Below are 12,335 nucleotides of genomic sequence, written 5' to 3'. Positions count from 1 at the left end.
ATTTTAATAACAAACTTTTACCCCGAGTTGTGATCGAGTCATAATTTTAAAAACAAAAATGTGTGGCGAAAAAGTAAAATATAATAAAACAAAATGAATAATCCATGAAACATAGACTCAAAAACAATGAAATGTTCAATACAAATAAAGAACAATTGTTACATTTCTGCTTTTGCGTCTCTTAAGAAACTTCTGTGTGACTGTCTTTCTTCAGAACACAACAGAAGATATTTTGAAGAATGTCGATCATCAAACAACACTGAACTCCGTTGACTTCCATTATCTGAACACAAAACCACGGAGACATTTCTCAAAATATCTACTGTTGTGTTCCACTGAAGAAAGACTTCATGACATTAATGCCGCGATGATCTTTTTTCTTTAATACTTTATCAGAATCAACTTCATCTTGATCTCTTCATGAATCCTCGTGCCGTGTCTTGAATGACTCCTGTGTGAAAGCGCTGTGGGTCACAGGATAATCTTGGTTGATGGGGAGAATCTGATCAGGGGTCAGAGGTGAAAGGTCATGGGTGTTTCTGATGTAACTGAACGCCCCCTGCTGGGTGAGCAGCAGTAACTGACGTCCCAGCAGCGGCTCCACCTGCAGGGCACAACAAGAACTTCATAAGACCTCCAAACAAACTCACGGATGATGAAGTCAGAGGTCAGTACCTGTACTGTCAGGGGTCTTCTGTCTGCTGAGGGGCCGCAGGACTCAAAAAACAGCTGCACGTGGAACCGTGGAGGTGGACAAGCTTGCAAGAAACACGTCTGAAGCTCTGAATGACACAAACAGAGAACGCTTTCTTTTTCAACTCTTCACACGTGTGAACATGATGTGAGAGATGATGTTCTGTCAACCTGTCAGGAAGAGTTGCGTGTCCAGTAGTTTACTGGTTTGATCTCTCTCTAGTTGGCAGAGTTTACTGGTGATGTTGTTGTGCGTTGTGTGGCAGTAGATTGTGCTCTGACAGAAGCGTCGGGCGTACAGGCCGTCGGGTGACATCCAGAGCAGAACTCCTCCCTCCAGCTCTCCTCTCTCAGCGCGTGGAAGAGGAACGGCTTCCGGTCCGCCCGCGCTGCCGTGGGTCCAGCTGTCATCATGAGGAAGCAGCAGACAGCCCTCCACGCTGGTGACCGTCACATCAACGAACACAACATCACCGCTGAACACCGTCACCTGCAGACGAGGCTCTGGACAACACACGCACACAACACTTCTACAGTGAGTATGTAGACACTTCTGTGTGTGTGTGTGTGTGTGTGTGTGTGTGTGTGTGTGTGTGTGTGTGTGTGTGCGTGCATGTACCTGACAGTGTCATGGTCTCCAGTGATCTGACGCCGGTGTCCGGACTGAAGAGAGGAGATGGAGAATCAAATGAAGCGCTGCTGTAGAAAGATCCGCTGATTTGATATCCTGAACACAACACACACAATTCACTTCACCATTAACACTATTAAAGACACACACACACACACACACACACACACCAGCATCCCAGTGAGCGCTAGGAGCGAATGAAGAGTGCATCTCTGACAGTGGATTCTGCTCTGACAGGAAGTCCCTCCAGTTTCTATCGGCAACCGACAGGAAGTTAGACAGCTGCAGGGAGAGAACACACAAACATCTCTCATTTCTTCATGTGACGGACACATGATGCAGAAGATGCTGGAGATGAAGCGGATGTTACCTGAGCGTGCACAGGTTCAGACGAGGGGTGTGATGGGTAACTGTGATGACCTGACGCTGGACACACTTTCTCATGACACTTTGCTCCTGAAACTGAGGAGTTGTGAAACTTGACTGAAGAGCTGTGTGTGTGTGTGTGTGTGTGTGTGTGTGCGTGTGTGTGTGTGTGCACGTGTATGTGCGCATGTGTGCGTGTGTGCGCATGTGTGCGTGTGTGTGTGTGTGTGTGTGTGCACGTGTATGTGCGCATGTGTGCGTGTGTGCGCATGTGTGCGTGTGTGTGTGTGCACGTGTGTGCGCATGTGTGCGTGTGTACCTCTTTTAGTCCCCTCAGGAATAACGCAATACACTTTGAAAGGTTCTGATATGTCCAGCTGACTCTCACCCACAACCTCCTCAAAGTCAGAGCTTTTGTTCAGAGCGCACCGGAGACGAGTTTTCCAGGTAGGTGGGTCGGGTTTATCAACGCCTTCACGATACTTCCCTTTAAACAGAGCCCAGGCCTGAATGCACGGAAGCCAGTGGAAATGATTGAATAAAAGGTTAAGAAAGAAAGAAAGTGCGCTCAAGGAGAACATTACACATGTTTGAGATTGATGTTGTGCTCATCAAATGTACAGTTTTAGTTTAGGTTACATGATTTATATCACAGTATGAATATAGATGATTGTGTTAGATGTTGTCTGTAGGTTTTTTATCATCAGTAGCACACATTCATCTGCATGTCAATCACCTTGAAAAGCGCAGCGTCCTCGTCTCTGTTATAATCCTGTTTCCCAGCGTGTTTCCATGGGATGCGGAATGTTGTCCGGTCTCTGTCCACCCAAACTAATCCAGGATATTTCCCCGTATCCACCTGCTCGATCAGCCACTGACGCAGTTTTCCATTCCCTGAGCTCACAGACATCTCCACAGTACAACACGCATGACAGATGTGATGATGAGCACTCAGAAACTTCACTCGCACACAGTTTTTCTCAATTATTTGCCTTTTTGGAGGAGGAGCCTCATAAACAGATGTTTATTGAAAGTCTTGAAAGTTCAACACACACACGCATAAACACACTCGCACACGCACACACAAATCTACATGAGTAAGAAGACATGTTGGCTTTAACATTCAGGTTATGAATCACACAAACCGAATGATCATTATATTTCAATCAAAACATGATTTTGCCATTTTTTAAATTAAAATCTGTACACACACTCAAATGATTTACCTGATCCGCACATGATGATTTAAATACACTGAACCAAATGTTGCATTGTTAGATGTGGACACAGTTTGAACATTGCTTATTTACATTTACATTAATGCATTTAGCAAACGCTTTTACCCAAAGCGACTTACAGTGTGCATTTTTAAATGATACATTTATTTCTTATGTAGCATACAGATGATTTATCGACCTTTGTGTTGTAATGTACTCAATGAGAGAGAGAGAAATGAATGAAGGAGATTTTCTGTGATATTAATGTGGATGAGATTAATGAAAGCAACAGTTATAAATCATAAATTCCCCCCAACCAATCTGAAGAGAAACGACGGAGCAGATTTAGTGTCATTGTGCACCTGTGTGTGTGTGTGTGTGTGTGTGTTCATGGTATGACTGGACGTCACGACTGAAAGAGATTACTCAGCAACACACACACATTTATCCGCTTGATTTTGTGGAGAGAAATTGTTTATAAGAATTGATGTTTAATTTGGTTGTGTCTGACTCATTAAACAGTAAATGCACATGTGTAAATAAATGTGTTTAGCAGCTCTTCTCTATAGATTTATTCTTGTCTTAGTCAGTCTAATAACATGATGATGTGCATTGAAGTAAAGATGCACACTCATTTTCCCAGAAATCTGTTTGTGGTTGACGGTCAGATATTCAAATGAATCCTGCTGTCTGTCAGCACCTGTTTAACTACATCTGAACTCATCTCTACACAACACAACACAACAACAACCAGAAAACTGTCGAGTCATGACAGAACCCGTCTCACTCTGACTCTACAAAGACTTCGACTCCAAATATTGAACTTGAAAAAACGAAGAAGAGTTGATGGCCAAATATAGCTTTCCTGTAGCTCAGTGGTAAAAGCATTGTGTTAACAACGCAAGGTTGTGGGTTCGAGCCCAGGGATTGCATGTGCCTATGTATAAATGTATAGGATAAAGCAATGTAAGTCGCTTTGGATAAAAGCGTCTGCCAAATGCATCAATGTAAATAAATGAATGATCAACAAATAAAAGAAATTGTGTGTAATCATGCAACATTTCCCAATTGTATTTATGTTTATTTGTACAGTTGATCAACATCAACATTGTTTTCTAGAAGCGTTCTCGTCTCTCAGAATCTGTTCACACGCAGAACTGTGTTGAAGTTCAGAGAATGAAGACGTGTTCAGTTGTTGTTGTTCAGTGTGTTTTCATCTGAGATGGGCTGCATTGAGATCGGAAACTGAAAGATTTTCAGCTGCTAGTGAGAAAAGATGAAAGTTCTGAAAGATTGTTTTCATTCACACCAACCTTCACACACACACACTCTTCTGGCTGGAAACAGGGAACGTTTGGATTTCTCTTGTGAAACACTCTCTGTTTTCTGTCAACCTGTTTCAGAGGTGTTTTGTCATCGGTTCACTGACTGATGTCTGTTATAGTTAAGATAGTTTAGCTCGTTTTGTCAATGACGTGTTTGCAAAAGAATAAACACTTTATCTCTATCTTGTTGACAAAATGTTTATACGCTCTCTTAAGTCACTTTGGAGAAAAGCGTCTGCCACATGAATAAATGTAAGATAATAAAGCAACTGGATTTGATTTGTTCTGAAGAAAATGTCTGCGTAAAATCTGTCTCTTCGGCTTGCAGTGCTGTGGGTGGTTGTCAGGGGGTTGCTATGGTCACTGGGATGTTCTGGGTGGTTGCTAGGGGCCAAAGTCGAAAGAGCTTCTTCAGTCTTTATAAGTTTTATTTTTCATTATTTTACAATATTGTAACTCTAACCATTTATGATTGTATAATGTGAACATGTTTAAGTTACTGACTGAATATTCATTCATATGAAATAACAAGTTTTCACAGTAAACAGCATTATGACACAAAACTCAGAGGCTCATGGGAGGTTTAGGAAACCTATAAAACATCTTTCAAACGTCATACAGCAGTCAGATATATGTCACATGAGCCCTGACTGACGGACCATCATCACGTATGACTCTTCAAACTAACCAGTCACAACATCAGCAGCTCATGTTGCTAAATTCAAACATTCTTGCCCGGCAACAGAAGTCTTCGGCCCCCCTCTCTCCTAAGATCCTGCAACATCTGCTGCCATTTTCTTTCACATATACCAAAAAAACACATACAGGCTTTTCTCATTTGAACTGAAAGACAAACCGGAAAACCAATGTTGCTAAAAGAGTTGAACATCTTGTCCCAAAAGCAAGAAACAGTAAATGTCCTAATCAAATATGCTGTGCAAGAGGAAGCCAAAGGCTGTGAAGCTCGGACAGATGTTCTCAGAGCTGAGCTGGGCTCTGGGCCTAAAATACTGATTCCACATCACAATTACACTGATCCTACACAATTAAACAACATGAAATACATTCATTATGATTCTCGCTATAAGACAGACATTAGAGGAATAAAAGTGCACCAACAGCAGGTGTATGTGTTCTCACATCACTTCAGAAACAGCAGATGAAGAGAAGTGTTTATGTGCACGCTTTAATTCCATATTAAGAAGTGCAAACAGCTTTTTCATTTAGACAAACAAAAATGACCTTCTGTGACCTATACAAGTAGATTTGCACGTGAGATGTTCTTCACAAGATGCTCAGATCCTGCAGGAGAACACTGACCATCATGACAGATTGAGTGTTATTAAAGCAAACGTGTCTTTGATGTTTTTTTCTGGCATTTTCACTGTTGTCCTCAGATGTTTGGACTTCCAACATGTTCGATGTTAAAGTTGCATTGCATGCACTTGCTGATGCATTATTAATCTGACTGAATTCAACACATGTCATAAAAATCCCCTTAAATTCCCCGTGCCCTCGCTAGAACATGAACTTCTACACCCTGACGTAAACATCCCGCTGCCCTGTCCCTGAATGATCAATCTCATGGGGTTGATGAGGGACACCCCCACACAGCACCTGTGGGCAGACGTTTGCCTGTGCGTGCGTGCGTGCGTGTGTGTGTGCGTGCGTGTGTGTGCGGAGATAATAAACCAGACATGTGCGTGCGTGCGTGCGTGCGTGTGTGTGTGTGTGCAGATGAGTGTTATTGAAACCCAGTGTAGACCAGCGTGACATTGTGGGTTTGAGCCACTGGGAAGTGAAACACACTTATCATCTTCTCCAGAACTTTACATTGACTTTCACATACAGCCACATCAAATACATTCATGATTTACATTCTTCTAACATTAAACAAGAACAAAGAAAACTTAAACACAATGTAATTTGATGTAAAGCAAAATATAAACAATATCAATCCTAATAGTTTTCATTATAATACCTTTATAAACCATTAGGATTGAACAGTGTTCTGTGGGTTAATATTCACCAGGTAAGTTCTCGCTCATTAATTAAATTGACCTTTAGAGACCCACAGACACTATTATAACCAATACGGTTTTTCTCATCAGGATTTACATTTCATTCAAGATTAGAATAAGGTCTTAAAACGCAGAAGTGTAGAATCTGCGGGATGGAAATTAAAAGATTGCTCCTTCATCCCCCAGCAGCAGCAGCGCGTCACGTTCGCGCAATGGCGTCTCGCGCTGGGTGCAGAGCGCTCAAAGTTTTAATGCAGACAAGATTTTACAGGTAAAACTGTACATGAATGTTAATTAATAAATACAACTCTTTTATTGTTAACTAGATTCCACAGTAAACATATAACTGACGAGTGGTATAATTTGCTATTGATTGGTGTTGAAGTGCGCGCGCGTGAGGAGGGGGCGCAGTGCGCTGCAGTTGTGGTTGAATTAGACAAACGAGTCTGTAAGGGGCTGAATCTCATGAGAACACATGAACAACCTTCATCTTCTAAAATAAAAGTGTTGTTTTTGTTTGTATGATTTTGGTGAGTGTTGTTGTTGTTTGTTCTCTGACAGTAGTAAGTGTGTAAGTGGGAAGCGTTCAGTGAATGGAGTGAATCTGTTTTATCAACACACTGGACACGGATCTCACTCTGTCCTGCTGCTGCCCGGAGCTTTAGGTCTCTGTTTATATCCCATTATAATACAATCATGATTTATTCAGAAACACTTTGGTGGGTTTTTTTATTTTCGCTTTTCTTTGTACAGGTAGTGGAAAGACTGATTTTGCTCCTCAACTTGAGCAACTTGATAAGAGTTGTTTTACTGTGGTGGCGTGGGACCCGCGGGGTTACGGGCGCTCGCGTCCTCCCGACAGAGACTTTCCTGCTCATTTCTTCCACAGAGATTCCAAAGATGCTGTGCATTTAATGCAAGTATGAGAGACATAGATTTATTTTAATATCGTGTGTGTATTCTCACGTAGGAGTCAGCAGTGCTCAGCAGTCAGCACACGTGTGTAACAAGAGTTGTATACAGTATGTGTACATGAAGAGTTTGGTTCCAAAATGAGAAACTTCGTTTTTAAAATAGTTCAAAAATCATGTTTTTTTATTGTGCATTCCAATTAATAGCAATCAAACTGCAATTGGTTTGTTTTGATTTAAGCCATTAGCCATAATAACTCAAAAAATGAAGAGTTTGGTTCCATTATGAGAAAACTCTGTTTTAAAAGTTTTTCAAAAATTATGTTTTTTATTATTATCATGTTTTCTTTGCGTTTTATTGTGGTAGTTGGCTGTATTTTTTTTTTAGTTATCATGGCTTAAATCAAAACAAACCAACTGCAGTTTGATTTAAAGGACTCATCGGATGAGCACTTTCAACAAGTTGGTATGATTTATTAGGGTCTTCATGAAATGTCTGGAACATATTTTGCCCCAAAAACACTCAATGGCTGTGTAAACAAAACCCTTCTGGCCTCGTCAAAAACAGCTCTGCTCACAGCAACCCGTTTTGGTGCATGTCTCTTTAACTGATGATGAGTTACAGCGCACCTGTTGTGTTCTTCTGTGCATGTTGACCAGTAGGTGGCAGTAGAGGTTGCTGTTATGTGTGTGTATGCGGAGATAAGAGAAGGCTTACTGCCTTTATTACTCACGAAGGACTTTTCAGATTTTGCCGTGTACCATATGGCCTCGCTTCAGCACCCTCCGCCTTTCAGAAAATGTTGGGAACAGTTTTACAAGGACTTCCGAATGTTGCCAATTACCTTGACGATATCATTGTCTGGGGATGTACACAAATTGAACATGACCACACACTCAAAGCCGTTGTTCAACGCTTACAGGATGCTGGACTGAAATTGAATCAATCGAAGTGTCAGTTCAACAAATCCAGTCTGCGCTTCCTGGGTCATACGGTGAATGAGCAAGGAATTCAACCTGATGAGGATCATCTTTCTGCCATTCTTCATGCACCTGCACCAACAGATGCACCACAACTCCGCTCTTTCCTCGGTCTACTATCCTGGTATAGTAAGTTCATTCCCAATTTCGCCACGTTTGTTGAGCCTCTGCGGGCTTGCATCAGACATGGCTTCTATTTCGCCTGGTTTGAGGAGGTGCAGCAATGCTTTGAGGCTGTTAAAAAATTGCTTGTTCACAGCCCTGCTCTCGCATTATTCGACCCAGATTTGCCTACGGTATTATCTACGGATGCCTCTGCCTATGGCCTGGGAGCTGTTCTTGCTCAGGTTCATGAGGATAATACAGAGCGCATTGTCTCTTTTGCTTCCCGGACATTGTCATCTACTGAACGCAAGTACTCGACCATTGAAAGGGAAGCACTTGCTTGTGTTTGGGCCGTTGAAAAGTGGCGAACTTACTTGTGGGGTCGTAAATTCCTCCTGGGCACAGATCACCAGGCTTTAACTGTGCTTTTCTCATCCAAAGGAACTGATCGCGCCGGAATGCGTATTGCGCGCTGGGCAGCGCGGTTAATGTGCTTCAACTACGATGTTGTTTATCGGCCTGGAGCTCAAAACAATTTGGCTGTCTTTCTTTCTCGTCTGCCTTTGCCTGCATCAGCTGATGACAACTTGAATGCTGAACCTGAGTTTGTGGCTTTTCTGTCTTCGGAGATGTCTGCTTTGTCGCCTGCTGAGTTATGCTTCTGCCTCCGCATCATGCTCGGAACTGAGTGCATTACGCGCACAAATAGCTTGGGGGTGGCCTTCTTCTACAACTTCAGTGGATATTCTTCTACGTCCATACTTTCAGCTACGCGACGAACTAAGTGTGCAGCAGGATTATGTGTTCAGGGGACAACGCCTTGTTGTTCCTGTCGCGCTACGGCACACATTGGTTAAGTTAGCTCACGCAGGTCATCAGGGAATTGTGCGTACCAAACAACGGCTTCGTGAACTGTACTGGTGGCCGGGCATTGATTGCCTAGTTAAAGAGCACATCCAGACCTGTCACCTGTGTCTGTCCTCTGACAAAACTGCCAACACCTCAGCTGCGCCGTTGCAGCCAGTACCTTTTCCGTCTGTTCCGTGGGACAAGGTAGCTTTTGATGTGGTGGGCCCGTTTGGAACCGCTGTGGGAGACTGTCGTTATGCGCTGACATTGATTGACTATCACAGTAAGTGGCCTGAAGTTGCTTTCACCGCTTCCGTCACTGCTCAGAATGTTATCGCCTTCTTGTCGTCTGTGTTTAGCAGATATGGCAATCCACGTACTGTCGTGTCGGATAACGGGACTCAATTCACATCTGCTGATTTTTCTAAATTTCTGAAAGAGAGAGACATTCACCACGTACGTACTTCTTTGTACCACCCAGCTGCGAATGGAGCTGTGGAACGGTTTCATCGCGTGTTGAAAAGCTGCATTCAGTCTGCTGTTCTGGAAGCAAAGCCGTGGAAAGCTACAGTCATGGAATTTCTCCAAGTGTATCGTGCTACACCTCATTCTGCTACGGGGTTATCCCCGTTTGAGTTGCTTCATGGAAGAAAGATGCAAACGCGTCTTAATGTTCTTCCTCCTCCCCTTCCGCAGACGGATGCTCCTGCGCTTCTTCAGCGAGTTTCTTTGAATCAACAGAAAATGAAAGCATACACTGATTCTAAACGTGTAGCTCGCACTCCTGATTTTAAAGTGGGGGATTGGGTGCGTGTGTGCATTCCAACTCATGTTCCGAAAGCACATCCGAAATTTGCTAATCCTCGCCAAATTGTGCGTAAACTGGGGGTGTGTACTTACCTGTTATCCGACGGAAAGAAATGGCATGCTTCTCATCTGGCTCGTTCTGTTTCACCTGTTTCGGAGGCTACTGAAACAGACGCTGTGGACTTGTCATTTCAGTTACTTCCTCCTCCTCCTCCTCCAGAGCCTCAAGCTCCTGAAGTTTTTCAAAGGGTGTCTACCCGTGTGAGCCGACCTCCTCGTTGGATGGAAGGTTACGTTACATAGTTACCTTGCATTACGTGACTATAAAGTTTGAGTAATTCATCTTATAATAGATTTTCATATGTACTGTATGCTACATTCTAATAATTCTTGTAATGCTTTATTTTTTTCTTAGTCTAATTGCAAGTAATTGTGTTATAACAAAGTGTATACTTGGTACTTTAGTAACTTTGTTATGGGATTTTATTGTTTGTTACAAAGTGTGTAGACAGTTTGCTTTAAGTAAGGAGGGAATATGTTGTGTTGTTCTGTGCATGTTGACCAGTAGGTGGCAGTAGAGGTTGCTGTTATGTGTGTGTATGCGGAGATAGGAGAAGGGAAGTGAGAAGTGTTCCACCTGCGGCTGCATGCGCTGTACTATTCTGCTACTTGATTTGTTTTAATAAAAGTAGTCTTTATTTCCGTATGCCTCCTCATTGCTTCCTGCTAAGGACATAACAGCACCCCACCCCCCTTCTGTCCGGCATGTCAACACAACACACGTGTAATACTGCCATGGCAATGGTTTATCTAAATTATGTTTCCTGAACTCCTCTGAGGTTAGTTTTGTTTTAAACGTCTCAAATCATTCGTCCGGAGACTAAAAAAATCCATCACAGCAAACAGCGCTCACGTTGTGCGTGTATGCTTACCTAAAATCCACGGAATCCCGCACCCGCAGATCTCAGCAGAATTACGTGGATTTTAGCGCTTGTCGTTGACAAGTTATGATGTTACACACAACGTGAGAGCATAACTAGTTTGCTGTGACAGATTTTTCAGCCTAAAGAAGAATGATTTGAGCAGGTTCGCCCCTGTTCATTAGCAAAAGAAACAGCTTGCCGCAGCTGAACATATTAACGCACATAATGTATTAACATACATACAGCTAAACTCCACGTGTCCATCTTCACTATATACAGTAAGTTTAACACTGGCTTTGAACGTTCTAATTAGCCCGTGACTGACTTCGCTCCCTTCGCTATCATATGCTAACGTTATCCTCCTATATATACGGTACATTTACGTCAGTTCAGACTGTTGATAAATATTACTTACATCGGCAGTTTTGTCTCGTTCAGTCGGTCTCGATCCCTCTTGAGGAACAACTTTGAAGCTAATCCTGCTTGTACTGTCCCAGGTTGATAAAGCACTCCGGTTTGAAGTGATTCGCGCAAACAAGCAGGTTTTTACTTTCAGGTTTCTGATGGATTTCCAATTTCTAAAAATAAAATAAATCCACTCCTGTCTCTTCCTAGGTTTGGACTCTGTGCAGCGACTACATTGCATGTTGTCCACGAACTTTAGCCATGGCGTCATGCACACCGCTGTCGCTTGTGAAAACAACAATGGCGGCAGTGCCGTGGGTGGAATTGTGTAGATTAAGGGGCGGTAACATTATAATAAAATCCTACTTTTACGTCACATCAGGAGCGAAATCTGAACGGCTGGATTTCTCACATGCTTGCAGGGAAAGGCACACCAAAACAAACGTACTGGGATCTTGTTTTTTACGTTGTCTGGGTTGCTAGATGCACCGGGGACCCGATTATAGCACTTAAACACAGAAAAGTTTGGATTTTCATCCGATGACTCCTTTAAATGAATTGGAATGCACAATAAAAAAACATGATTTTTAATTTTATCTCATTTTGGATCCAAACTCTTCATACATTTGTATATATATCTGTATTATATACATTACATATATAAAACAGCAGTTCATAACAGGAGAGGCCAAACAACTGAACTGATATCATGTTGTATTCTGCAGTGGTGTTGTCATTGTGTCTCTGTGTGTGTGTATTTGTGTAGGCTCTGGGTTTCGCTCGTTTCTCTCTGTTAGGATGGAGTGACGGTGGTATCACTGCTCTGATCACGGCTGCGTTAAATCCCACTCTCATTCAGAAACTCGTGGTTTGGGGCTCCAACGCTTACGTCTCAGAGGAAGACATGCAGATCTATAAATGTAAGACAGGAAGACAGAACATACGCTGTCACAATTTAGGACACATTAAGAGCACATGTTCTGTATGTTTCAGCAATCCGTGACGTGTCATTATGGAGTGAGCGAATGAGACGGCCGATGGAGGAGATGTATGGTGCTCAGTACTTTCGTGACACCTGGGAGAGATGGGTCGGTGGGATCA

The 12,335-nt window shown here is 42.7% G+C and overlaps 2 protein-coding genes across 3 annotated transcripts in view; one reads left to right on the top strand and one right to left on the bottom strand.

Annotated features, from left to right (window-relative positions):
- Positions 1 to 52: 52 nt before the first annotated feature.
- Positions 53 to 2,608, bottom strand: irf4l (interferon regulatory factor 4 like). 2 transcript variants are annotated; one of them, XM_057352361.1, is made up of 8 exons: positions 2,427 to 2,608; positions 2,010 to 2,196; positions 1,695 to 1,786; positions 1,495 to 1,606; positions 1,313 to 1,420; positions 865 to 1,197; positions 676 to 782; positions 53 to 604 (listed from the first exon to the last, which is right to left on the bottom strand). In XM_057352361.1, exons 1-8 carry the CDS (start codon positions 2,598 to 2,600, stop codon positions 419 to 421), a joined length of 1,299 nt encoding a protein of 432 aa, XP_057208344.1. In that variant the 5' UTR covers positions 2,601 to 2,608; the 3' UTR covers positions 53 to 418. The 2 variants fall into 2 exon arrangements, with proteins under 2 accessions (XP_057208344.1, XP_057208345.1); XM_057352362.1 differs by lacking the exons at positions 1,495 to 1,606; positions 1,695 to 1,786.
- A 3,832-nt stretch (positions 2,609 to 6,440) lies between these two features.
- Positions 6,441 to 12,335, top strand: part of bphl (biphenyl hydrolase like) — a 6,686-nt gene continuing 791 nt past the window's right edge. Inside the window, exons 1-5 of the mRNA XM_057352365.1 lie at positions 6,441 to 6,524; positions 6,815 to 6,918; positions 7,007 to 7,173; positions 12,001 to 12,154; positions 12,228 to 12,335. The exon at positions 12,228 to 12,335 is cut by the window's right edge and continues 24 nt beyond it. Coding sequence (XP_057208348.1) covers positions 6,466 to 6,524; positions 6,815 to 6,918; positions 7,007 to 7,173; positions 12,001 to 12,154; positions 12,228 to 12,335 — 592 coding nt within the window. The 5' untranslated portion in view covers positions 6,441 to 6,465. The remainder of the gene's footprint in view (positions 6,525 to 6,814; positions 6,919 to 7,006; positions 7,174 to 12,000; positions 12,155 to 12,227) is intronic.

Source organism: Triplophysa rosa, linkage group LG15 (assembly GCF_024868665.1).
Source record: "Triplophysa rosa linkage group LG15, Trosa_1v2, whole genome shotgun sequence".
Classification (NCBI taxonomy): Eukaryota; Metazoa; Chordata; class Actinopteri; order Cypriniformes; family Nemacheilidae; genus Triplophysa; species Triplophysa rosa.
The sequence above is the reverse complement of the archived record's forward strand: the minus strand, read 5'-3'. Positions and strand labels throughout refer to the sequence as shown.